At 41.1% G+C, this 22,785-nt stretch overlaps 1 protein-coding gene across 1 annotated transcript in view; it reads left to right on the plus strand.

The window, feature by feature from the left end:
• EPHA6 (EPH receptor A6) overlaps positions 1-22,785 on the plus strand; it is a 710,763-nt gene that overhangs the window by 183,162 nt on the left and 504,816 nt on the right. Inside the window, exon 3 of the mRNA XM_084843399.1 lies at positions 784-1,447. Within this exon, the coding sequence (XP_084699525.1) occupies positions 784-1,447 (664 nt within the window). The remainder of the gene's footprint in view (positions 1-783; positions 1,448-22,785) is intronic.

The raw sequence follows: 22,785 nt of genomic DNA on the forward strand, positions 1-22,785 counted from the left end.
TTCATGATCAAGGACTAACGGGATGGTGCTGTGCCCTCCCATATTTAAGTATTGCAGCTTCATAGCTTCAGCACAATTTGCAAAAAACACGGCCATCCTTCTAGGTGGCAGGCCAGTCTGGGCTGAAGCTGATTGCTTAAGTGGGAACTTTTTCCTTCCATCATGATTGGCACTTGGTATGGAAGTTGTACCACACCAATTTCACATGAAAAGCCATTTGCACGAATTGCCCCGATATGAAAAGCATGATCCTGGAAATTAGTATGACAGAGAAAACATAAAAACTAGTAATTTCCCTGGTGTCTTAAATTCTTCAGTATTCACATGAAGGCTATTTCAGACAAATGCCTACCCATGTGAAGCTGAGGTGGTACACAGCTCATATGTGAGGATTGTGCTATCTTATTTCCACAAACATGAATTGACCCCTGCTTACAAATATATGTGTTGAGGTACACTGTGTTAAGATTTGGACTGAAATGGGTTATGAAGACAAGTGAATATTAATACACGTAATCATGTCTGACTCAAAGGCACCCTGAGGAAACACTTCCTTAAAATAAAGTAACAATCATAAGAATGATAGTAGCCTGACTCTTAATTTCTCCCACTGTCTCAAGTCTTGATATTTCTGTTGGTTACCATGCAATTCTAAGATTTTAGATTGATTGATTTATATCAGCCTTCTACAGTGGCAACACTTTCAAGCTATTTTTAATTATAATGTGTACTTATAATCTGTATAAGGATGATATTTTTTCATGAAATGCTTTTTCTTTTCAGTGGGATGCCATAACAGAAATGGATGAATATAATCGCCCCATCCACACTTACCAGGTATGTAATGTTATGGAACCCAACCAAAACAACTGGCTTCGTACAAATTGGATATCCCGTGATGCAGCCCAGAAAATTTATGTGGAAATGAAGTTTACACTGAGGGACTGCAACAGCATTCCATGGGTACTGGGGACATGCAAAGAAACGTTTAACCTCTACTACCTGGAATCAGATGAATCCCATGGAATTAAATTCAAGCCAAACCAGTACAGTAAAATTGATACTATTGCAGCTGATGAGAGTTTTACTCAAATGGATTTGGGTGATCGCATCCTTAAACTGAACACAGAAGTTCGTGAGGTGGGACCAATAAACAGGAAAGGATTTTTTCTTGCTTTTCAAGACATTGGCGCATGCATTGCTTTGGTCTCTGTCCGGGTTTACTACAAAAAGTGTCCTTTCACTGTTCGAAACTTGGCTATGTTTCCTGATACTATTCCAAGGGTTGATTCTTCCTCTTTAGTGGAAGTACGAGGTTCCTGTGTGAAGAGTGCTGAGGAGCGGGACACTCCAAAATTATATTGTGGAGCAGATGGGGATTGGCTTGTGCCTCTAGGACGATGCATCTGCAGTGTTGGATATGAAGAAGTGGAAGGTTCCTGCCATGGTAAGAGAGTTGTTCTTAATTGTTGAGCCTCCATTCAAAAACTTTTTGACTTTTTCAACTTTTGTTTGCTTTTTGTTTAAATGCATGGACTGTAGTCCAGCTTTCATGGAATTTAAGGGCAAAATGTTAATCAATTTTAATAGGAGATGGATTAAGCTCATGGTTTATTGTTGGATGGTTTAAAATCTGGTTTATCGTTGAATATTGCTTAGAATATATTGAAACCATGGCTGTAACTGACAAAGAATGCAGAACACATAAGTTTGGAGGGAAGGGCAGGGAATTTTTTACTTAAAAGTAAATCGTGGATAAAGCAGAATAGTTACTGTCAGTCATGGGGGGGGGGGGAGTTGCTGCAGCAGTACCAAGTAATCAGGAGTGCAATATATGCTGAGTTCAATGGCTGTATGCTTAAAGAATTTGTAATGAATGCATAAGGGAGAAACAATATCATATGAAGGCAATACTTATTCCTTAAAATGATGGATGTTGTGTAAATTGGGAGAAACAGTTGTTGGGCGGGGCAGGAATACCAGTAATTTCACTTGAAAAACTAGCAAATGAATAGATGGTATATCCCAGGTATTTACTAGAAGAAATCCAGTGCAGTATATTTTGTTGATGTGCAGTTTCTCTGGTTCTAGTGGTTGCTGTGACCTCTCACACATAAATGCTCATTGTAAAACCTTACAAAACGATCACTCACTTTGCAAGTTTATGTAGAAAAGATGGAGAATTATATATTAGTGCATTGATGGCATTAATGATGCCTTTGGGTAATGGAGTAAAAGGAAATTTTACTCTACAGGTTAGAGTGGTGAAAGCAAGCAGAGCAAAGGATTTGCATCAGTTTGTATCAAGTTACTCCTCTTTTTGAATGGAGGCTCATTATTGAATGTTGAGGATGAGAGTACCTTTTGTATTTTGTTCACTGAAAATTTGTATTAGTGGATTTTTTTTCAATCATCCAGTGAAGAAGTCAAGTGGAATTACACTGCCTGAAAAGCTACAACATGTGGTAGACCCTGCTACTACCATAGTTTAAGTAAGCCAAGTTATTGTATCTTGTCCTAATGAGTAGTAAGTGTGGAATCCATTGCACAATAGTCCCATTCAGACATTTAGTACCATTTGATTCCCACTGCTTATAGGATAAGAAAAGGGCTTTCTGATAGTTGGCATCTAAACAAATAGATACTCAAGTTTTTAATTCTTATTTATTCTTAATAAATTAGTATGCCACCCTTCAGGATAAATATTGTCAGGGCAGTTTACATCCATAAAACAGAATAAAAACATACAAACAGATGAACTCCCTGACATATCCTCATTAAACTTGGCCTCAAATAGAAGCAAGGTTGGAGAGGCACATAGTCTATATGGCCTCCATCTTTTTAGCCCAATCAGCCACCATCTTTTGACCCAGTATTCAAAAAATAAATAGTAGCAGGAAACAGCTTACGTGGCTTTCACCTACTTAGCAAGGCAACAATGAAGTTATAGAATTCTGGGATTAAAGTAATCATATGAGAAAAATAACGTTCTGTTCTGTTATTAGATTAATATTTTAATCTGGAAATGCAAAAATGTGATTACAGTATTACTTGCTTTTGGCTGAGGAGTTAGCCTATGAATTATGGCCAAAATATATTAATCCTTTCTCATATAGAAAAGGTAGAATTCTAGTGTAATCTTATATATGTCTACTCAGAAGTAAGCCCCATTGAGTTCAATGCAATTTACTCCTAGGTAAGTGTGTATATGACTGCAGCCTTGGCGTTAAACATTCTAAACTTATTTATTAGCTTACTCTCTCTCTCTCTCTCTCTCTCTCTCTCTCGTACTTTTTGACTGTGTGAGTTCAATAAGTGGATCAGGTCTACTGCTGAACAAGCATGTTTATTAAAATATTTTTTATTTAATTGCTTAAGGAGTGGAAAACTAGTGTTTAAACAGATCATTGTTATAAGATTAATGTTTTATTATGTCCCCTGTTTGACCTGCTGTAGGAATAAGTGGTTTTCTAAATTTCATACTTCTGTACATCTTTGAATTACTATTTTAGGACTGTACTGCACTTGCTATGTTTTTAAATTCTGAACAATACATTTGTGTCCATCCATGCATGTATGAATGATTCTAAGGGAAGCTGCAGGATTAAGAGCTCTAAAAACCATGTTCTGTCCACAAACTATTTTATACACTGAACAGTAACAATGAGCAGCTCAAATCTTCTGGTTCAATTGTCACTCTGTATAAATAATCAATTTCTATGCTATACTGCAGTCTGGAAACGCAGTCTAGGAAGGTACGAAAAATATGCTCAGCAGCAGAAGGGCGTAGAATCAGTTACTATATGAGCAATGGTGCAAGAGTGATTAGTTCTTAGGTTAACTGTGGGTTGTTTAACCCAGGATTAACCCATAGTGTCTGGGTTTGCATGTCACGTCATGAATCAACCTCCTCCTATTGGGCCAATTGGAAATTGATTATGCAAAGTGGAGGTATGATTATGCAAAGTGGAAGTGGAATGCACCATGGCAAATTGTGCATTAATTAACATGCAAACCAGCCCAATATTGGTAGGAGCACCTTCTTGATGTTATTGAGAGGTACAGGAAAGAATTCTGCGGCTCTCACACCACTGAAGGGAAAGTTGTCAGGGACCGTAAGACAAATAAGCCCTATTCAGTTGTTCACCCTCCTCCCCATGTGATTACCATCATGGGAGGGGGAGAGTAGAAATGAGCACATGCACCCTTAGTTGACTAGGTTTCCTATGTGATTTACATCCCTGATCTTCCAGAGTTATAAATCACATGTGGAGCCTACTGAAAGAGAAAAGTCTCACCACTGCAGAAGTTCAGCCCCCAACATGCGGAAGACTGCAGGAATGGCAACAGGTACGTGTGGGAGGGGGGGTATCAATGGACTCCTCCCTGCTCTCTCCCTTGCTTGGCAGTAATCATGTGGGGATGGGGGAGAATGCCTGAATATAGATATTGTATCATCAAATATTAAACAAATAATGTTTAATATATACAAATAATGTTTATATAAAACAAATATAAAAAGGGATGGCCATACATTGCGACAAAACTAAGAACAGACCTTGTGAAGATAAGAGCATAAGAAGAGCCATGCTGGATCAGACCAAGGGTCCAGCTGTCAACCAGGAATTCACAAGCAGGGCATGAGCACAACAGCACCCTCTCACCCATGTTCCTCAGCAACTGGTGTACATAGGCTCACTGCCTCTGGTACTGGAGGTAGCACATAGCCATCAAGACTAGTATCCTTTTCTATATAAATAAAATCTCTCCTGAAGTAGTTGGCTTTCTGGTTGTCATGCTTGTTATGATATGGCTGAGCGAAAGAAAGAGGGAATCACTCTTGTCAATATCGCATTATTAGTCCTTACAATCCTGAATGTCACCTGGAAACTACCAAGTATCATACACATTTTATGGTACCATTTCAAAAAGTTTATAGCAGCTGGATAACAAAAACTGAAATCGGACACATCCAGTTGATATATAAATATGTTCGTGTTGGGGGACACTTGCACTGATTTGTTCATCCTATGTGACAGGGTTGCAGAACCACTTTCAGCTAGGGATGTACGAAACACCTACCTGGCTCCGCGCCGGGCAATCCACGGTGGGGGGGAGGCGCTCCGTCCCTCTCCCCGGAATCCTCAATGGGGGGGGAGGCGATCCGGTCCTCCCCCCCCTAGAAGCCTGCCCAGCCGGCTCTGCTCCGCGGCCAAGCCGCAGAGCCGCTGGCCAGCTCCGGCCACCCACAGCCAGACATCCAGCCGCTGGGCAGCTCTGCAGGGGCACAAATGGCGGCTGTCGTAGCCACCGCCATTTGCGTCCCTGTGGAGGCCATGATGGGCTACGTAAGTATTTACTTAGCCTATCACAGTGGGGGGGGAACCCAGCATACGCAAATGGCGGCGGCTACCGCCATTTGCATACGCTGGGTTTTTTTCCCCCTGCTGTGATAGGCTACGTAAATACTTACGTAGCCTATCACGGCCTCCGCAGGGACACAAATGGTGTCCCTGTGTTAGCCGTGATAGGCTACATAAGTATTTACGTAGCCTATCATGGCTATGAAGAGGAGGAAGCAAATGGCGGTTGCAGGACGGCCACCATTCGCAAAGCAGCGTGGACGGGAGCAGGTAAGTGCTCCATTTTGCGTGCCTTTTGTAGGTTGGGGGTGTCAGGGACTTCATCCTGTGCGCCTTTCGTGGGTTGGGGGGGCGGGGGCTTCGTTCCATGATGGATTTCGGGGGGCTGAATGCACTGGCATTCGGCCTCACCGAGATCCGTCACGGCATTCTCTGACATCCCTACTTTCAGCCTAAGGGCTGAATTCCATTTTGGAGAAGTTCTCAGGGGCCACATTCCAGGGGTGGGTGGGGCTGAAAGCAAAATGGGTGAGGCAAAAAATAGCATAGTATTTTAGCTTAAAGATCTTATTGTCAGTAACTAATACTTAGCAGAGGCATCTCAACCTTTTAGAATGGAGAAAAACTGCACATAAACCAGGAGACCACCAACCAATTAGGGGTTGGGGAAAATGTTCTGAAGCCAGGAGAAGGGGATGTGGTCTTGTGGGAAACACCAGAGGGTCGGATGGGACCCCGGGCTGACCAGATTAGGATCCCAGGCCTGAGGTTCTGCACTTCTGCTGTATGAGCATGTCAATATTCTCAAGCCACTTTTTTCTTTTGCACCATTCATGCCAAAATTCTGCTGGAAAAGTGCAATTTTTTCCAGTGAGAGCTTGGTTTTGACAAGGAAGTTGCACACTGTTTTTAAAAGGCTAATGTTGTTAAAATTGTTCCTTACATTTATACTGGGATATACATATCTACTGAGATTTAATATTTTAGATTCTTGTGCTACTACTTACTGCTAGGAATGGGCAAACATCCATTTTTGAGCACGCATTCTCTGAATCCTTCCTTGAAGCTCATTTTGCCTCGTTTGCATTCCTGGACATTTCTTTTTTTGATTGGGGGGAAAATGAGGCTTTGGGGGGGATTTGTGAAAATGCATACTTTCAAAAATGCGCACACATGGACTTTTGAACATGAACACAAGTTCAGAAATTGCAAATCACATTCGGGGTTGAGAGCAGGACATGTTTACATAATTTGCAAACAAGAATGAAATTCTCGTACATTCCCACTTGCTGCACAATATTCATTTTAAAGAATGTAGCATAAGGGATATGCTGAGACAGATATCGTTAACTATGTTGTACTCAGGCTGCTGTGGGATTATAGCCAAAAACAGGGAGACACCAAAAGTAGCTGGAAAGCAACTAAAGTCATAGAAGATCGCACAGATGTCATTTTATTTTGTGCAAATTGCCCAATGTTTCAGAGACTACCTCCTTCTTCAGGGGTTCCCTCCACTAAACAAAACTCCTTATCACAGCACATTCACAAAATGTATCTTGTATCACTTTATTGTTTTTTGGCTGCTGTGGGATTATGTCAGGATAGCTGCAAATACTGGCCAAAATATGTAAATATTTCTGTCTACTATTTCTCCCTAAAAATGATCCAAGATGGACCACACAGTTCAGATAATTGAAAGTGCAAAAATCTCTTCACCTAATATCCCTGCAACACTGGATTCATGATTTTAACTCAGCCTCTAAGTATTCTTGATTTGAACTCAGCCCCTAAGAAACAAAATGATTGATTTAAGGCCCATTTTCTTTGACATAGAAATGACATAGGTGTAATCTCTTAAGTCACTCCATTCCTGTGTCTAAAAGGACACATAGCAACCGGATTCCTAGGAATAGCTCATAGTTGTTCTATCTTTTTGGAAATAGTGATGTAATATTTTCCCCTTTAACATTTTGGACCTCTCAATGAGTTAAAAGAACATTCCTATTTGGCACAATTTGATGCAGGAATTAAGTGATCACTTTTGGAAATCCGTATTACCTATTAAGTCATAGTATCATTTTGAATCAATCTTCTCTAAGTACTTTTTGTGACTAATTGGGTTACTGGTAGCTCAAGGCTGTTATTATGCTTCAATGATAAAATAAATGAATATTAGTGTTAAGCAATTGTTTATGAAGTGCAATCCTGTTCTGCAAATCACTTGTTTTTATGGCAGTTGGAACATATATTTTATTTCATGGGGCTTCTCCACACAGGGCTTTTATCCTGCTATTGAGATTGGTTACTCACAGAAGTTTGCACGTCCTTTACATGACATCATCAACCTGCAGGCCGTCTCCTGCACTAAATGACCTTTATCTCATTTTTAAAAACATCAGAGATAATGAGCTATCAAATTACAGGGCATTGAGTTCCCTCATGAAAAGAGGAAATCCCACATAAGAGGATCCAGACCATACCACCATCTAGTGGCTGTATAATAAAACATGTAAAACAACACAGATAAGGAGGGGAGGGAAGCATGTGTAAAGGGGGTCTGTTGCGATCCTGCATTTAAAACAGAAGCACAAAGCCTTGGTAAAGTTGTGGAATTTTAGCCTGGTGTAGAAATGCTCATGGTCTCAAAAAACTGTGTGCAAATTGCTAAATCAACAAGAGTATTCCTGTGGTAATATACAATGGAAGTTCAAATCCTCTGAATTGGGTTTGGCCATTACATATCATTAGCCATGTTCTACCAAGTAGAATATGCAAAAACAACACAGAGTATTTTAGCACCTTAAAGACAAACACATTTATTATGGTGTTAAAGGGGCATTTTAGTAAAAGTCAGTTTCCAAAAAAAAAAAAAAGGTTCTGCCAGTATAAGCCTCAATAAAAATGCTTATAAAAATGAGACCTGTTGCACTAATATCTTGAACCTTGGCATCCATGATCTACCTGATGAAGTCTACAATTGTGCAAAATTTCAAACCAATCTGATACAAACTGATACAGGTACAGCAAGTTAAAAAATGTTGAAAATTGACACAGTTGTTCAGGACAAAATGGGGCATCTTTGCTGGTCCCAGGCACTCCAGCCTTCCCACCTGGGTTTGGGCCTGAAAGACCAAGAAAATGTGTGGGGTGCATGGAGGAAAAGTTGTAAGCTAAGCAAGCACAATTTGTGAAATTGCACAATGTGATCACTGATCACGGGCACGTCAGTTAAGGCATCGCTCTTAGTTTCTAATTTCCTGGCTTTATGAAACTTGAGCCAACATGAAATAGCCTTAACTCTGGTCCTAAACTGGCAGGGGGGGGGGTGTTAATCATTGAATACACTCTTCCTTCTCAGATGTATAATGTGACAATTATTGATTTACCAATCAGTATCCAAACAGAACTTATCAACAGGATTGCAGGGGCTGGGCAAGGGGCACCATTCCCAGTATGCTTCAGTAAATGTCTTGGATGTTGATAAGAAATTTGGCTCTGGTTTTGGTCCAAAGCACTACTTATATGTTGCAGTTCTTGAGGGTTATTGTATATGTTGCCATTTTCCAAGATTTCCTACTGTTCCCCCAAAATGTACAGAATTTTCAGTGAAGGTTAACATAACCAAGTTTCTGACATTTACTATAACCCATAGTCTTTCCTTACCATAATTTTTCAGGACTGAATTTTAGCCTGTAGTCACAAATGCCATCAGTATAATTACATGCTCTTAGGCAGCAAACCTTAAATGACTTCAGCAAAAGTAGTCCCAGTGAAGTCATATCTCAAAAACTACTCTGTTGGAAATAATGTAATGTGCCATGACTTTATAGGTAATATGGTATAAAGTATTTGAGGGTTTTGGAAGAAAGTTCTTCTCAATAATTAAGCCTCATGACCCTCTTTTTTGGAAATTAAGTCTCAAAGATGCACATTTGATCAGGAGACCCTATTTGTATGGAGATAGATATTGCCTTTCAGTAGGACTGCACATTTTAATCAATAGATTAAGCTTTGGGGGATTAAGCTTTGGAGATGCACGCTTTGGGAGACAGTTTTAATTGGCAAGAGCAAATTTTAATCAGTGGCACTGAGTGTTAAGCCATACTCATTTTTAAAAAAACATGTTTCTGTTCTTGTGTGTTGTTATAATACAGAATGAAAAAGAAAATATTTAAGAAGGCATCTTCCTGTAGTAATGAGTGCTAACTTACGGTTAATAAATAAAAAGCTGTGTAGTACTTCTTTCGGGGAGTTTTTAAAAATATGTCTATATTGAGGTTTGTGTAATATGCAGATATTATGGCCAGATAGTCTCTTCTGGAGGAATTGCCTCTGCTGGGTAAGCTGTAGCTCCTAGGGAGGGTAGGAGAGAGTCTCCTGTCCTCAAGAATAAGGAGGGTTTGTTTCTCTTTTGCTCAGTCACTGCCCCAGCATGTAATATGCTCATTCATTTGTATTTAATCAATCAGTTCTGAAAAGAGAAGTAGTTACTTGAAGATTCTTTAATAGCTGACAACCCCACTTTTCAAAGTGGAAAATACACTCTGAAGATCCTCAGGTGCACTCTTTTATTCCTATGCTTCAGCCGTTAGACAAGCTGAAGATAACATGCAGATTGGCACAATTCATTACCTAAACCTCATACATGCTTTGCCTAATATTTGTGAAATATTTGACTAAATAAAGACATTAAGATTTGTTGTTGTTCAGTCATTAAGACATGTCCCACTCTTTGTGACCCCATGGACCATAGCACGCCAGGCCTTCCTGTCCTCCACTCTCTCCCGGAGTGTGCTCAAGATCATATTCATTGCATCGGTGATGCTATCTAGCCATCTCATCCTCTGCTGTCCCCTTCTCCTTTTGCCTTCAATCTTTCCCAGCATCAGGGTCTTTTCCAGTGACTTTTCTCTTCGCATTAGGTTAGGGATGTCAGAGAATTCCGCAACGTATCTCGGTGAGGCCGATTGCCAGTGCATTCAGCCCCCGAAATCCATCGCAGAACAAAGCCCCCGCCCCCCCAACCCACGAAAGGCATGCGGGATGAGGTCCCTGCCGCCCCCTCCCCACGAAAGGCACGCAAAACGGAGCACTTACCTGCTCCCATCTGCACTGCTTTGTGAATGGTGGCCGTCCTGCGGCCGCCATTCACTTCCTCCTCTTCATAGCCGTGATAGGCTACATAAATACTTACGTAGCCTATCACGGCTAATGCAGAGATGCCATTTGCATCCCTATGGAGGCCGTGATAGACTACGTAAGTATTTATGTAGCCTATTACGGCGGGGGGGGGGGGAACCCAGTGTACGCAAATGGCGGCAGCTACCGCCATTTGCGTACGCTGGGGTTTTTTTCCCCCTGCCATGATAGGCTAGGTAAATATGTACGTAGCCTATCATGGCTCAATACAGGGACGCAAATGGCAGCAGCTACGACATCCCAAATGGAGGGATGGAGCGCCTCCCCCCCACCGCGGATTGCCTGGCGCGGAGCCAGGTAGGTGTTTTGTACATCCCTACATTAGGTGGCCAAAATATTTGAGCTTCAGCTTCAGTATCTGTCCTTCCAATGAGCACTCAGGGTTGATTTCCTTTAGTATTCACTGATTTGACCTCTTTGCAGTCCAGGGGACTCGTAAGAGACTTCTCCAGCACCATAGTTCGAAAGCATCAATTCTTCGGCACTCAGCCTTCCTTATAGTCCAGCTCTCACAGCCATACGTTGCTACTGGGAAAACCATAGCTTTGATTATATGAACCTTTGTCAGCAAGGTGATCTCTCTGCTTCTTACTATGCTGTCTAGGTTTGCCATAGCTTTCCTCCCAAGGAGCAAGCGTCTTTTAATTTCATGGCTACAGACACCGTCTGCAGTGATCTTGGAGCCCAAGAAAATAAAATCTGTCACTGCTTCCATTTCTTCCCCTTCTATATGCCAGGAAGTGATGGGGCCAGATGCCATGATCTTCGTTTTGTTAATGTTGAGTTTCAAACCAGCTTTTGCACTCTCCACTTTCACCCTCAACAAGAGGCTCTTTAGATCCTCTTCGCTTTCTGCCATTAGGGTGGTATCATCTGCATATCTGAGGTTGTTGATAATTCTCCCGGCAATCTTAATTCCGACCTGTGATTCATCCAACCCGGCGTTTCTCATGATGTACTCTGCATATAAGTTAAATAAGCAGAGCGATAATATGCAGCCTTGTCGTACTCCTTTCCCAATTTGGAACCAATTGGTTGTTCCACATCCGGTTCTTACTGTTGCTTCTTGACCCTGGTACAGGTTTCTCAGGAGACAGGTAAGGTGGTCTGGTACTCCCATCTCTTTAAGAATTTGCCACAGTTTGTTGTGATCCGCACAATCAAAGGCTTTAGTGTAGTTAATGAAGCAGAAATACACATTTTTCTGGAATTCTCTTGCTTTCTCCATGATCCAGTGAATGCTGGTGATTTGATCTCTAGTTCCTCTGCCTCTTCGAAACCCAGCTTGTACTTCTGTAGTTCTCAATTAACATACTGCTGAAGCCTAGCTTGTAGGATTTTGAGCATAACCTTGCTGGCATGTGAAATGAGCGCAATTGTATGGTAGTTTGAACACTCTTTGGCATTGCCCTTCTTCAGAATTGGAATGTAAACTGACCTTTTCCAGTCTTATGGCCACTGTTGAGTGTTCCAAATTTGTTGGCATATTGAGTGCAGCACTTTAACATCATCCTCTTTTAGGATTTTAAATAGCTCAGCTGGAAGACTGTCATCTCCGCTAGCTTTGTTGTTAATAATGCTTCCTAAGGCCCACTTGAGGATGTCCGGCTCAAGTTCAGTGTCCGCACTATCATGGCTATCAGGGACATTCAGATCTTTCCTGTATAGTTCTTCTGTGTATTCTTGCCACCTCTTCTTAATCTCATCTGCTTCTGTTAGGTCCCTGTCTTCTTTGCCCTTTATGCCCATCTTTGCACAAAACGTTCCCTTGATATCTCTAATTTTCTTGAAAAGATCTCTAGTCTTTCCCATTCTATTGTTTTCCTCAATTTCTTTGCATTGTTCATTTAAGAAGGCCTTCTTGTTTCTCCTTGCTATTCTCTGGAACTCTGCATTCAGTTGGATATATCTTCCCCTTTCTCCCTTGCTTTTCGCTTCCCTTCTTTCGTCAGCTACTTGTAAAGCCTCATCAGACAGCCACTTTGCTTCCTTGCATTTCTTTTTCTTTGGGATGGATTGAGTTGCTGCCTCCTGAACAATGTTACCGACCTCTGTCCATAGTTCCTCAGGCACTCTGTCTATCAGGTCTAATCCCTGAAATCTATTCCTCACCTCCACTGTATATTCATTAATAATATGATTTAGGTCATACCTGAATGGTTTAGTGGTTTTCCCTACATTCGTCAATTTAAGCCGAAATTTTGCAACAAGAAGCTCATGATCTGAGCCACAGTCAGCGCCAGGTTTTTTTTTTTCCTGACTTTATAGAGCTTCTCCATCTCAGGCTGCAAAGCACATAATCAATCTGATTTCGATATTGACCATCTGGTGATGTCCATGTGTAGAGTTGCCTCTTGTGCTGTTGGAAAAGAGTGTTTGCTATGATCAGCATGTTTTCTTGGCAAAATTCTATTAACCTTTGGCCTGCTTCATTTTGTACACCAAGGCCATGCTTTCCTGTTATCCCGGTGATTTCTTGACTTCCTACTTTAGCATTCCAATCCCATATGATGAAAAGGACATCTTTTTTTGGTGTTAGTTCTAGAAGGTGTTGGAGGTCTTCATAGAACCAATCAACCTCAGCTTCTTCGGCCTCTGTGGTTGGGGCATAGACTTGAATTACTGTGATGTTGAATGGTTTGCCTTGGATTCGTACTGAGATCATTCTATCGTTTTTGAGATTGTACCCCAGTACTGCTTTTCCCACCCTTTTATTGACTATGAGTGCTACTCCATTTCTTCTAAGGGATTCTTGCCCATAGTAGTAGATATGATGGTCACCTGAATTAAATTTGCCCATGCTTGTCCATTTTAGTTCGCTGATTCCCAAGATGTCGATGTTCAGTCTTGCTATCTCATGTTTGACCACCTCCAGCTTACCTTGATTCATTGATCTGACATTCCAGGTTCCTAAACAATATTGTTCTTTACAGCATCGGACTTTCTTTTCACCACCAGACACATCCACAGCTGAGTGTCCTTTCGGCTTTGGCCCAGCCGCTTCACTCTTTCTGGTGCTACTTGGAAATTCCCTCTGCTCTTCCCCAGGAGTATATCAGACACCTTCTGACCTGAGGGGCTCATCTTCCAGCGTCATATCTTTTAGCCTTGTGATACGTTCCATGGGGTTTTCTTGGCAGGAATACTGGAGTGGGTTGCCATTTCCTTCTCCAGTGGACCACATTTTGTCAGAACTCTCCGCCATTACCTGTCTGTCTTGGGTGGCCCTACACGGCATAGCTTATGGCTTCACTGAGTTATGCAAGCCCCTTTGCCACAACAAGGCAGTGATCCTTGAAGGGGCATTAAACTTTATCTAGTCCTAAATGAAATGGAAGCAGCATATTGTAATGATTTTTAGAAATCCATATCTGTATTTGTAAATCTCTGTACAGTAGGAAGCTGTGGTTATTTACTCAGAGGCTTGCATTCTTTACCCCATGATAAAAAGTGTGTTTTCTTCCTGATGTACATGCAACAGGGAGCCACAGCCCATCTTAGTTCCTTGGCAAATGTACTCTGCTGCATTCTTCCAGGAATCATACATTTGCCATGAGGACATACTACAGAATTAGTAATCCATGAAAATGTTCTTTGTCATGTGTATGAAGCATCACTAAGAAGAAACATGATGTACAGAAACACAATAAAATAGAAAAATAGTGAGAGAATGTAATGCATAAATAATGATTTATTTCTGGAAGCAGCTTTAAATTATTTAAAAACGAGCACATCTGCTCCTAAATTCAAGGACGTATGACTATAATAAGACAATTTATAAAGTATCATTAATGCCATAGAAGGATAGTATCTCTATAAAATCCCATAAAATGAAACTCAGACATCTAACTTAATCATCTGTACTTTCCTTGAAGTAGATTATTAGTATATGGCATAGAAAAAGGTCTATTTTCCCTTGGGGTTAATGTTCGAGTATTAAAGCATTATGCAGAGAACTGTGATTTCAAAATTAAATGAAATTTCCTCTTGAGCATAAGTACATAAGAATATCCATGCTGGATCAGATGAAAGGGCCATCTAGTCCAGCATTCTGTTCACACAGTGGCCAGCCAGCTCCCTATGGGAAACCCATAAGCAGGACATGAGTGCAACAGCACCCTCCCACCCAAGTTCCACAAAAGCTGGTGTACGTAGGCACACTGCCTCTGATACTGGAGGTGGCACATAGCCATCAGGACTAGTAGTCACTGATAGCCTTCTCCCCCATGAATTTGTCCAATCCCCTTTTAAAGCCATCCAGATTGGTGGCCATCTTGTGCAAGTGAATTCCATAGTTTTAACTATGTACTGTGTGAAGAAGTACTTTCTTTTATCTGTCCTGAATCTCCCACCAATCAGCTTCATGGAATGACCCCGGGTTCTAGTATTGTGAGAGAGGGAGAAAAATGTCTCCCTATCCACTTTCTCCACACCATGCATTTTGTACACCTCTGTCATGTCTCCTCTTACTTGCTTTTTTCTAAGCTAAACAATCCCAGCTGTTGCATAGCATATCTTAGGAAATGCTTGGGAAAGTGTGATTAAAGCATTTTCAAATGTGCTTCTGGAAAAGTTCATATGATACTTAATATGAGTTAAGTCTCAAGAAGAAGGTATAGTTTACCAAATCCAGTTAATGAATCCTATAACTGTGCCATGATCAATTTTGACATAATTTTTTAAAAAAACAACTTTAACAGGGCACTCCTATGCATGTCTACTCAGAGGTAAGTTCCAGTGAGTTCAAAGTGGGTTACTCCCAGGTAACTGTATAGGATTGCAGTCTAACTGAAATCCTATACATATGTACTCAAAAATAAGACCTATTTATAGCAGTTTATTTACACATGATCATGACATTCCTTATTTTCCTGAACCAATTCTCGGTTGATAGTTTTAGAAGACTTTTCCTGTTTTTTACCATAGTAATTTCTGCACATGCCAAAATATTCACCACCAGCACCTTATTTTCATTCCTTGAATATGTTCTCAAATCATGTAAAATTGCTATCTTTGGTGTATATATGATTACATCTCCTATAATGTTTTGAATTATTTACACAACCCAAACACTTTGTATCATTTTGTAACTTTGTATAAATTCTTGCATCAGCAGACCAAGTACCCAAAGCCAGCTGCTGTGTAGGCACACATGCAAGGGGTGTGTAATAAGAAACCCCTTACTTTTGCTGAAATTTTGGCTGATTGCTATTACACTAGGAACTGTGAAGTCAGCTCCTTTTCTGGCATGTACATAGAATATAGTTAAAGTTTTACCCTTTCTCTTGCTGACATTCTTGTTGATTGCTCTAAATTTTGTAGCAAGTGATTGTGAGCATATCACTCCTCACCACATATTACACTTCCCTTTCATTCAGGCCAGTCTATTCAGCCATTTCAGAATTACACATTAATCGTGAGCTATAGATTTGCAGATTCTCCTGGAGAGAATTTGTAGACCTGTATAAGGTTTCCCACCAAATTCAAAGGGCATCTTGAATCATTCTTCATCTTGTAATAGAAATATAGACTTCATCTCTTCCTTGTAGCCCTAAATAAGCCCAAGTTTTCTGCAGGAGTGATGGTGTTTGTAGAACAATAGACTTTTTGTGCTCTTACATCCAAGTAAATGTTTTCCAGCTACCATGTAAAATTCAAACAATGCAAAATTGAAATTAATGGGACTGACTTCTCAATAATCCCATTTAGGATTAGGCCTGTTGTGCAGCCCCCATGACCCCCTCCCTGTTGCCACCACCACTGAATCCTCCCCCCAGTGATCAGGGTTGCTGCTTTAGCCTCTATTTATGCCTGTAATGTTGCATAAATGGCCCCTTTACAGCTGCCATTTATGCAACATTACTTTTATGGAGAAACCCAACCCACCATTTTTACTCAAAATGGCAAATTGCTAAGGGGACAGCACTCACTGGGTGCTTGCCGAGCCGTCCAGGGGCTCATGCAGTGAGTGGGTGAGGGCAGCAGCAGCAGCAGCTCAGTGAGCTCCCAGCAACCATGGATGAAGGTGAGTCCATCCATCCCTAATTGAAAGCCCTTGGCTAACAGACCACACCATGGTCCCCAGATGAGGGTAAAGATGCTTTAATGAAGTAATTCTCATTTGATACATATTAATCTTTCAGAGCTGAGAACATTGTCTTTAAGGTACCTTCCAACTCTAAAATTGTATGATGTGGAGAGTGTGGGTTGCATACAATGGTGCCCATCTGCCAACAGAACAGCATCTTTCAGTGGAATAAATGTCCCCTCCATCTGCAGCCCCTGCCCCCTCCCCAAATCTGGTCTGGAAGATTATCCCTCTGGAGCAGATTACAGAGGGATACAGGGGCTGCAGGAGGGAAAGGGAAAGTTCTGTTGCACAAGCAGAAGTCTGCTTGCACAACAGATGTCACCCTTTATATTTTAACAGTGGAATACATTAGAAATCCAAAACCATGTTGCAAGAAGCCTTATTCTTTAAATCTCTTACAAGCTTGTCATAACACTGGAGGACATAGTAACAGGGCCAAACTTGTGTTGATGGGACTATGATAACCTAATGAGGCTGATCTTTCAAACTCTAATTTGAAATTGACGTAACCCACAAAGTAAACGTTCCTAGGAGATAAAGGTGGGTATCTGAAACTTAACTTTTGCAGTTTGCGTTCATCAGGATATGCTTTCTAACTGCAGAATAAATTATGTAAAATAAGTCTTCTACCTACCAGTAAAACATCTAACAGAGTTGAAGACTGCACTCGAAATGTCTGTCTTTAAAGAAGTGCTACTTCAAAGGGATAATGATCAAAGTGTGCATAAATTCCCAAAGGACATGAGAATATATGCATAGAAGGATTTACTCCAAATGCCAAGAATGAATGCTTCGTTATTTGGAATCTACTTATTATATAATAGTTGCTGTCTATGTAAAATGTCTTAATTTTGCTTTGACAGCTTGACTGTATTCATACATGTTAAGTATTTCCAAACTGATTTTACATGTATTCATGGACAAGATGAAAGTGTTAATTCTAATTAAAATGATGCACAATCCAATAGCAGTCTTAATAATCTTCAGTTAAAAAAACTTAACCGAAATATTATGATGACCTCTCATGTGGGTCAAAATGTTACGCCCCAATTTTTTTCCATAAGCTACTGTGTTTCTGGGACAATATAATATTTAACAAAAGCTGCTGGATTCTTGAATACATTTTAAGGAGTTGTACCTCAGAAGACATTTGTATTTAGTGCAAAAACATATTGAATATTCAGAATCTTATTCGGGGGTTTAATCCATTCATTTGTGTTTCAGTCTGGCTGGGTGGGTTTACTGGACTAAGTTCTGCACAGGCATTGGGGGCATTTTCTGCACAACATAAACATATAGATTTGTGGTGGCATTGAGAAAATGTCCTGATATGTCCATCAAACAGAACTTCTTTGCCTAACATCTTTGCCCAGGGATGTGAAAATCCCTCCCTAAGACTTTGTGGGTCATGGTTTGTCGTAACTGTATCTTTTGGTTTGATGTTTTTAAAAGTCAAAGTATAGTTATCTAATTGCCTTGAACATCTTTGAATGAGCACATCAGGTGATGTTAACCAGTGGCAGAATGGTAGCATTGGCATCTGTAAGTGCAACATACATGACTAAAGTTGTGATCTGAATTCCCAAGCAATTCTTTAACCATATCCTACACACTTATGCAAAGCAATATATTGAACTAGACCCATAAGTATTTTTAAATAATTAGCAAAATGTCATGTTGTGATAGAAGTATTAGGGAGTGATGTTTTAAAACATAAATTAGTGGATAATCTCTATTGTGTTTATGCAAAACTATATGAAATAAATTATAAAATGTATGTGCACATGATTCAGCAATGTCTCTTGTCACCAAATGTAAAACTATTAGAATGTGTCTTTGGGACTGAATTACGATGTGGGAGGCACTAAGAAAGGATCAGCAGGCAATGTGACCTTGACAATTTCCCATTAGTGTGAGCTGTTGATTTTATACATATGTAGTAGCTATTATACTTGAGCTTTCTGTGCATAAGAATGTGTTCAGTTTAAATAGCCAGTGCATGAAGCAAACCTGTCACAAGGCTTTATAGATGTGTTTTAAACATCAGTTTTATCAGCCATCTGACATTTGCATGTAAATGTATTGCACTGACATTTTAAAATAACTACTTACTTTGCAAGGTGCCTAAATTCCAAAAACCCTTAGCTCAAGTTAGAGTTGAAATACATTCTTTATATACGATTGTTTAAAGTTGTGTGGTATAGCTGAAAGCAGAATAAACTTTAAATCCAGATTTGCTTTTCATATTCTTCAGTATAATAATACATAAAGTCAGTGCAATTTTACTAGATCAGGGAATAATTGCAGAAATGCATGTGCATTTAAATATGAATGTATTTTATTATATACCGGTTATATATACTAGAGGCAACGTGGTGTAATTCTTAGAGTGCAGGACTGGGATTGGGGAGACCCAAGTTCATGTCCCTGCTTGGCAATGAAGCTCACTGGATGACGTTGGGCCAGCCACTGACTCTCAGCCTAACCTACCTCACAGGGTTGTTGTGAGGATAGAGTGGAGAGGAGGAGGCTCGTGTACACCACCTTGGGCTCCTAGGAGGAAAAGTCAGGATATAAATGTAAGTAAGTAAGTAATAAATAAGTAAAATTATGTTAAATATATAATATATTAACCTAGCTTTTCAGTTCTGGCCAGTAAATTAACAGGGAAAACAATCTCTGTGATGGTAAGAGACTGGATTCAAAGGTGCCCTTTCATATGAGGAAAGTAAGTATCTTCCATTCACAGAAGGCTATTTTACCCTTCATGTGCTGCATGAGAAAAGAAAGACTAAATTCTAGGGATGGCAGAGAATTTCTCCCCGAAACTTCGGGGGGCCGACCGCCAACGTGTTCGGCCCCCCAAACAAGTTTCGGGGAGAAATCCTCTGAACCCCCCCCGCACCCCGCACCCCCCCCGGGACGGGACTTACCTTCGCCGAATGTCCCTCCCAGCGGCGGGTCCAGCCGGCGGTTCGGCGGGTGTTCGAGCGGTCTTTTGACCGGCTGCCGCCGCCGCCATTGCAATAAAAGAAAAAAAAAACGCCCCCGTTAGGCTACGTGACGATTCACGTAGCCTATCACGGCTAGATCTGCAAAGTCAGCCATGATAGGCTACGTCAATTGTCACGTAGCCTATCACGGGTGACTTTAAAAAAAAAAAAGCGCGTATGGATAATGGCGGCCCCCATAGGGAGCCGCCATTCCCGTTCCTTATTTGGTCGCTGTAGTCTACGTAAATCTTTACGTAGACTACGGCGAAAATAAGGGCAACGCTATTTGCGTTCCCTTATTTTCGCCGTAGTCTACGTAAACATTTACGTAGACTACAGTGACCAAATAAGGAACGCGAATGGCGGCTCCCCTATGGGGGCCGCCATTTGCGTACGCGCTTTTTTTTTTTTTTTAAGTCACCCATGATAGGCTACGTGATGATTGACGTAGCCTATCACGGCTGACTTTGCAGATCTAGCCGTGATAGGCTACATTAATCATCACGTAGCCTATCAGGGGGCTTTTTTTTTTTTTTAACTTTCGAGTTCGCAGCCGGGCGAGGCGGGAAGCCTCCCCCCCGGCCTGAATTCCGGCCGGGGCGAGGCGGGAAGCCTCCCCCCCCGGCCTGAACTTCGCAGGGGGAGCAGCGAAGCGCCTCCCCCCCACCACGAACATCCTTCGAGGACAGGTAAGGGACTTTCGTCCACCCCTACTAAATTCAAAGAATATTCTTCAGGTTGCTCAAGAGCTTGTGGAACCACTTGCACAACTGGAAGCATAAGAACTGCAATAGAAACTACTGGTATTTGCAGATTAGCCCTAGCAGCTATTTTCTTTCTGCTCAGTTGTTTGGAGCAAAAGCATAGATGAGGCTTCCATTATCAAGCACTCTTGCCCTGCCTGAAGAAGTACAGCAGATAAAGTCTGCAAGAATCATTTTAGAAATGTTTACCCACTTGTCCCTTACACTTCAGTGGTGTGGGTGCTTTGTTTTTTTACAGACATCTTCTTGGTTTATGTGTGCTTGCAGAGTTTGGAGAACTAGCAATAAAATCTTACCTTTTCATAATATTGCAGTATATTGTAAAGGGCCCTAGAACAGGATTCTCAGGCCCATTTTAGATTATATAGTTGTGACATGGCAGCTGTTGGTAAATGGAGACACATGGGAAGCTGTTCATGTGAACTGTCTCCCTATGTGGATATGGTGATTTAAACCTTGCTAATAAAACAACCTAAAAATGTAAGGATTAACAGCCATCATTAAAACCACACATCTATGTTGCTTCACATAAATGGCATCTCATGCAGTAGGGAGCTCATGAGGCTCCTTTTTTTGATGATGATGACGGACTGCTACCACACACACATGCAACATCTAAAGCAAGATTAAGAGATTACAACATGACTGAAGGGATGGGGGAGAGAAGACAGCTAAGCGTGTACAGAGAGAAGATATATTTGGGTCTGTTAAGACTGCTTTTCTTTGTATGCAAATGACAGCTGTAAATGATCTATCAGATTCAAATTTTAAGCAATTATTGGATTAAAATGTAATGCTCATTGTCAATATTTTTTAAAAGACGTTCTGAGTATGTATGCTGAGAAACATTATATAATGCCAGAGTAAGGAGAAAATGATTGAAAAATAATATTCTGCAGCCTCTAACCCATTTTCAGAATAGTCTGAGGTGCCACAGAGTGTGCTGCCATATACACCAATCCAAAGTCCATTCCATAAGAAGCATACTCATGGCCCTCAACTTTCTAATTGACCTTGTATACTTGGAATAAGTTTATTTCCTTATTCAATTTATATCCTACCCAGTTCTATGAGACTGGTTTGTGTTGTTTAAATAACAAGTAGAATTAAAAAAAAATAGCAACACCATTGATATACCATTAAGGGAGCAATCCTATGGCCACTAGACACTGTCTAGAGGGCCATAGGATATGCTCTTTTCTGGGAACTGACCTCAGAGCCCGCATTCTGAGGTCAGTTCCTGGAAAACCGACCTCCCCCAGCTCCGCGCTTCCTCTGAGGCAGCGTGGAGAAGCCCCATCCTCCATGCTCAGAAGAGGAGCACGGAGCGACTGAAAAGGGGCGGGGCTGGGGGGTGTTCTGGGGCAGGGAGAGCAGAGCTGCATGTACAACACATCCAGTGTGTCAAACATGCAGCCTCTCTCCTGGTCCCCACCCTCCACAGCTAGACAGCCAAAAATGGCTGTCTGGTGGAAAATAGCAGGGCAGGAGAGGCACGGAGGGAACGATCCCCCCCCCCGTGCCTCTTCTGCCTTGCTTTGGATAGGTAGTCGCCTCCGAGGCCAGAGGCGGCCACCTATCTAGTTAGCATTGTGCCCTAAGATAATGATGTCATCTTTCCAAGCCATAGGCCTGGATGCAAAGAACCTCATTGGTTCTGTGTGCATAATGGATCTTTGTGCTTTTGATTCTCAAACAGTAAGCCCCCCAATGCACAGCCATCCACATTTTAAACTGAGGAGACTTTCAAAATCAGTTTGTCATTTGCCAAGAAGGTGTGTTGTTCAAAGAAAAGAAACCAAATATTCACTGGGCATGCCAAAACCTTTGGGCAACTTCTTAAGGTGATTATTTGGGCCAAACTAGAGCTGACATTAAATGGGTGTTCACATTAATAAGTATGTTTTCTTTTAAGAATTCAAATATAAACTGTTGTGGGATAGGGGGGATGATAATTATCAGCATCACAGCAGGCAGAGAGGGGTAATTTAACCCTTTCCCCTCCAACTATGGTTCTGACAAAGAACACTCCACTAAAGCTTCTATTTGCATTGGTTTGGATCCAGACTTAGTCATGCTTAGAGAAGACCGATTAAAATTAATAGCACTTATGTTTGTCATGACTCACTTGTGCCATTGATTTCAGTGGGGCTGCTCTAAGACTGATTAAGTCTACTCTGGATCCAACCCACTGAGAAGAAAGTCACATTTAATATAACATTTTATTTGCCCTGACAGTATCGTTGCCCTGCCAACATATGAGAAAAGCACAAAGATGGCTTTAATAAATTTCATAAGCATAATTGTCCCAATTCAGCAAGGGCAAACCATGTGAAGGAATGGGATTCTTCAGCCAGATCTTCTTGTAGATCAAG

This window comes from Heloderma suspectum, chromosome 3 (genome assembly GCF_057233095.1).
Source record: "Heloderma suspectum isolate Gila_16-S chromosome 3, 16-S_ref, whole genome shotgun sequence".
NCBI lineage: Eukaryota > Metazoa > Chordata > Lepidosauria > Squamata > Helodermatidae > Heloderma > Heloderma suspectum.